Source organism: Eriocheir sinensis, chromosome 59 (assembly GCF_024679095.1).
Source record: "Eriocheir sinensis breed Jianghai 21 chromosome 59, ASM2467909v1, whole genome shotgun sequence".
NCBI lineage: Eukaryota > Metazoa > Arthropoda > Malacostraca > Decapoda > Varunidae > Eriocheir > Eriocheir sinensis.
Genome location: NC_066567.1, coordinates 7,249,985 through 7,254,984, shown reverse-complemented (window position 1 = coordinate 7,254,984; position 5,000 = coordinate 7,249,985). Strand labels below are relative to the sequence as shown.

General features: G+C 43.3%; 1 protein-coding gene across 1 annotated transcript in view; it reads left to right on the top strand.

Moving 5' to 3' along the window:
• The first annotated feature begins 3,583 nt into the window (after positions 1-3,583).
• The window catches only part of LOC126985483 (DNA damage-inducible transcript 4-like protein), a 10,047-nt gene continuing 8,630 nt past the window's right edge, over positions 3,584-5,000 (top strand). The window contains exon 1 of the mRNA XM_050840449.1: positions 3,584-3,939. Coding sequence (XP_050696406.1) covers positions 3,870-3,939 — 70 coding nt within the window. The 5' untranslated portion in view covers positions 3,584-3,869. The remainder of the gene's footprint in view (positions 3,940-5,000) is intronic.

Genomic DNA, 5,000 nt, shown 5'->3' with positions numbered 1-5,000 from the left:
ACAACCTGAGGACATTAGTTTCCCCCACAGCTTAGGTCACCAGTAGCGTAAGTTAAGGGTAGTAATTTCCTCTTATTCCTTTCTTTACTGTAAAATTTCCATGTTCCTTTCTTCCTTAAAGGTACATGGTGTTCTCTTCTAACTATTTCCTGCCGACACGTTGCCGGAGGGAGAGGTGGGTGGGGAGGAGCCTTCATCTATTCTGTCCTGTCCTACCACACGTAGATTACTAGTAGTAGCGGTAGTAAACAGACACCCTCGCCATAGACCGACAGGTCTTCTGGTGTCTGTTCTTCCTATGTATTCCTCCTCCTCCTCCTTGTCAGTATTTTTACATTTATTTAATACAAATTTTCTGGCTAGTACATTATTCTCGTTTTCACTCCTGCAAGTGCCATCTGAGATCTTACTTTCATATTAGAATTAAGAGTAAATGAAGTAGGAGAAGATAAACTATAGTAGCGGTAGTAAACAGACACCCTCGCCATAGACCGACAGGTCTTATGGTGTCTGTTCTTCCTATGTATTCCTATGTATTCCTCTTCTTCCTTCTTCTTTCTCCCTTCCTTTTACCTCCTCTTCATCCTCCTTTTATCTGCTCCTCTTCTCCTAACAGTAGTAGTAGTAGTAGTAGTAGTAGTAGTAGTAGTTGTTGTAGTAATAGTAGCAGTAGTAGTAGTAGTAGTAGTAGAAAAATATAGACGAGGAAGGTGATGAAGAAGAAGAAGAAGAAGAAGAAGAAGAAGAAGAAGAGGAAGGAGAAGAAGAAACCTAAGACCCTTCATAATATATTTTTCTCATCAATCATATTTTTTTACAATCTATTTGTACATTAATATATTTGTTTACAGTACATTGACCGGGGTACATGAACTCTCACGGGAGGAGGAGGAGGAGGAGGAGAGGGAGGAGGAGTAGGAGGAGTAGAAGGAGGAAGAGGAAGAGGGCAAGGACCAGACGAGGGAGAAGACAAGCAGAAAAACAAGATAATGCGAAGTAAAAAAAAAAAATAATAATAAAAAAAAAATAGGCAAGAATATAAATTTAAAAAGAGAAAAAAGAAAGAGTACGAAAGAAAGAAAGAGAAAGAAATAGAGAAAGAAAGAAAGGAATCAATAAACAAGTAGAGGAAGAAATCAACAAACAAACAAAAAGAAAAAGAGGAATAAAGAAAAAAATTATAGAAAGAAAGGAGGAAATAAGCAAGTAGAGAAAGAAAGATAGAGAGAAAGAGAGGAATAAAAACAAATAGAAAAAGAAAGAAAGAAGGAAAGAGAGAAAGGAATACGCAAATAGAGAAAGAAAGAAAGAAAGAAAGAAAGAAGAAACATTTGCAACATGAACAAGCAAAAAAAATAAAAAACAAAATAAAATAAAAATAAAGAAATACTACACCAAAAAACACCACCACCATCATCACCACCACTCCCATTATCACCACCACTATCACCACCACCGCCATCACCACCTCTATCATCACCACAAAAAAACAATAACACAATCAACACCACGATCTTTAATCATTTCTCATAAACACATTTCACCATCATCATCATCATTATTCTCTCTCTCTCTCTCTCTCTCTTCTATTCCTTTTCTATTTTCCTTCTTTATTTTCTCTTTCTATTCCTTCCATCATTCTTTCTCTCCTTCCTCCCTCCTTCCTTTCCTCTCTCCCTCTCTTTCTTCCTTCTTCCCTATTCGCTTTCCTTTCCTCCCTTCCCTCGTTCTTTCCCTTTCTTCCTTTCTTTTATTTTCACATCTTCCTCATTACCTCTCCCTTTTTCTCTCCCTCATTTCCTCTCATCTCCCTTCCTTTTGCTCCCTTTTCTTCTCCTACTTATTCCCTCCTTCTCTATCTCTCTCGTTATTTTCCTGTCCTTATTCTCCCTATCTCCTCCTCCTCCTCCTCCTCCTCCTCCTCTCCCTGACTCAACACTATCACCCTTCTCCCTTATTTTTAGCCGCCCCCCCCCTCCCTTCTCCTCCTCCCCGACAAGGCTGTGGTGGTGGTGGTTGTGGTAGTCGGGGTCGCTGGGTTCTTCAATGGTGTGTGTGTGTGTGTGTGTGTGTGTGTGTGTGTGTGTGTGTGTGTGTGTGTGTGTGTTTAACTGAGCGTGAAAAGATACAGAGAAAAAGTTATATAATTTTCTCGGTGCAACACGTGACAGAGAGAGAGAGAGAGAGAGAGAGAGAGAGAGAGAGAGAGAGAGAGAGAGAGAGAGAGAGAGAGAGAGAGAGAGAGAGAGAGAGATGAATTGGACATGTAAAGAAGGTAAGAGGAATTGGATAAAGAAGGAAGTGAAGGAAAGAAGAGAGAGGGAAGGAGGAAGAAAGAAAAGAAGAAAGGAAGGAGAGAGGGAGGGAAAGAAAGGAAGAAAGGAAGTGAAGAAAGAGGGAAGGAAAGAAGGAAAGAAAGAAGGATTGAAAGAAGAAAAAGAAGGAAGAAAGAAAGGAAGGAAAAAAAAGGTGATTATAGAGATGGAAGGAAGGAGGGATGAGGTCAAGGAGAAAGGGAAGGATAAAGAGAGGAAAGAAAAGGAATAGAAGCAAGGAAGAATGAAGAGAATATAAGAAAGATGAAGGAAGGAAGAGTTAAAGGAAGAAAGGAAGGGAGAGAAAGAGAGGGAGGGAAGGAGGAAGGGAGACAAAGGTAAGGGAGAGGATGAGGATATGCTAGGTATAACTAATAAGAGAGGGAGAGGGAGGGAGGGAGGAAGGGAGAGTTAAAAAAAAGAAGGGAGGAAGGAAAAAAGAAAGGAGAGAAAGGAGAGAAAACAGGGAAGTAAAAGAAAGAGAAAGATGAGGAGGAGGGAAATTACCTGAGAGAGAGAGAGAGAGAGAGAGAGAGAGAGAGAGAGAGAGAGAGAGAGAGAGAGAGAGAGAGAGAGAGAGAGAGAGAGAGAGAGAGAGAGAGAGAGAGAGAGAGAGAGAGAGAGAGAGAGAGAGAGAGAGAGAGAGAGAGAGAGAGAGAGAGAGAGAGAGAGAGAGAGAGAGAGAGAGAGACACACATTTCGGCACCCCCCAGTAACAGGTTTCGCCCCCCCCCACCCCCACCGACACCACCATCACCACCTTATCACAAACACGTGTCTTCGGTGGCGCCAGAAAGGGGAGGAGGAGGAGGAGGAGGGGGAGGAGGAGGAGGAAGAGATGGGGTTAGATTCTCCTCCTCCTCTTCTTCCTTCTACTTCCTCTTCTTCCTCCCTTTATCTTCTCTTCCTCCCCATTCCTCCTCTTTCTTATCTTTTTACCTCCTCCTCCTCCTACTCTTTCTCTCTCTCTATCTCCTCTTCCTCCTCCTTCTCCTACTCTTTCTCTCTCTATCTCCTCTTCTTCCTCTTCCTCTCTATCTCCTTCTCCCCCTCTCCCTCCTCCTCCTCTTCTTCGTCCCTTACTTCCCCTCCTCTTCCTCTCTTCCTCCTCCTCCTCTTCTTCGTCCCTTCCTTCCCCTCCTCTTCCTCTCTTCCTCCTCCTCCTCCTCCTTCCATACCCACTAACCCCAGTCAACATACCCTAAAGTGCCTCCTCCTCCTCCTCCTCCTCCTCCTCCTCAAGAGTCACCGTCGCTGCCAAGGACGTATCTGGTCTCAGTGTCGCGGCAGCTTTCAGAAGAGGAGGACGCACGATAGTTTCTCTCTCTCCCTCCCTCTCCCCTCCTCGTCCCACCACCCGGCGAAGAAGAGGAAGAAGAACCAAAGAAGAGGAAGGGAAGAGAAGAGAGGAAGACAGGGCACCAAACCACCTCATCTCCTCTTGATTCACGTTTTTCTTTCTCTCAAAAAAATTTAAAGCGACACAAAAAAAAAGTTATTCCGTCCATAATTTTTTAGAGAAAGTGAGAGAGTGAGAAAGAGAGACAGAGCGAGATGGAGCGAGTGAAGGTAATGCGTCCCAATCTGTACGACGTCTTAGGACCCCTCGACAAGGCCCCAGCAGGTGAGTCTCACTAATTAGCTTACCTGTGATTTGTTACCTGGTTAAGTGATGTTACCTTTCTCTTCCCTTTCCTTAATCACCTGTTTCTCCCTTTGTCTTCTCTTCTTCATTCCTTCCTTACCCTCCTCTTCTCCTCCCTTGTATCCTTCCTTTCTTCCTCTCTTCCTTCCACTCCCTTCTTCAGATGATATAGTTTCTTCCTCTTGTTTATTTCCTTTTCTTTCTCTCTTTATTTCCTCTTCTTCTTCCTCCCTTTTCCTCCTTATCTTCCTCCCATATACCTCCGCTTCTTCCTACCTTTATCTGATCTCCCTCTTCTTTTACCTCCTTCCTCTTCTTCCCTTCCTCTTCCCCTTCTCTTTACCTCCTCTGTGTCGCCTGAAGCTACCTGCATATATTACTGTTAATTATTAGTGTTACCTGAGCTTATTATTATCGTTACCTGTGTTAATTGAGCTACCTGTCCATATTCTCACCTGGGAAGCTATACCTGATGATTAATATAGTTACCCTTTGATTATATATTTTTTACCTGTCGGCTTATGAGTTACCTGGGAAGGGTTATGTTACCTGAGTGTGGATTGTAAGATTTAAATAAGTTACCTGTTGCTTAGTTTTACCGGTGTTTTTTTTGTGTGTGTGTGTGGGGGGGGGGGGTAAGGGGGGAGGGTGATTAATGATGTTGCTGTTTTCGTTGTTATTTGTTTGTTGTTTTTATTATTCTCAAGTTGGCAAGTCATCCTCCTTCCTCCTCCCTTCTCTACCCCTCCTTCTCCCTTCCCTCCAACCCTCTTTTTCTTCGTTCCTCTTCCTCATTCACATACCGACCAGCAGATCTTTTTTCGGTCCCCTTCTCCTCCTCCTCCTCCTCCTCCTCTCCCTCCTCCTCCTCCTCCCAGAATGATAAGGAAAGAACTAAGAAAATAAAGGAAGGAAAAGGTGGAGAGAATCGAAGGGAAAAGAAAACAGGGAAGGAGGAAGAGAAAGATTGAAAAGGACACGAACAGAGAGAGAGAGAGAGAGAGAGAGAGAGAGAGAGAGAGAGAGAGAGAGAGAGAGAG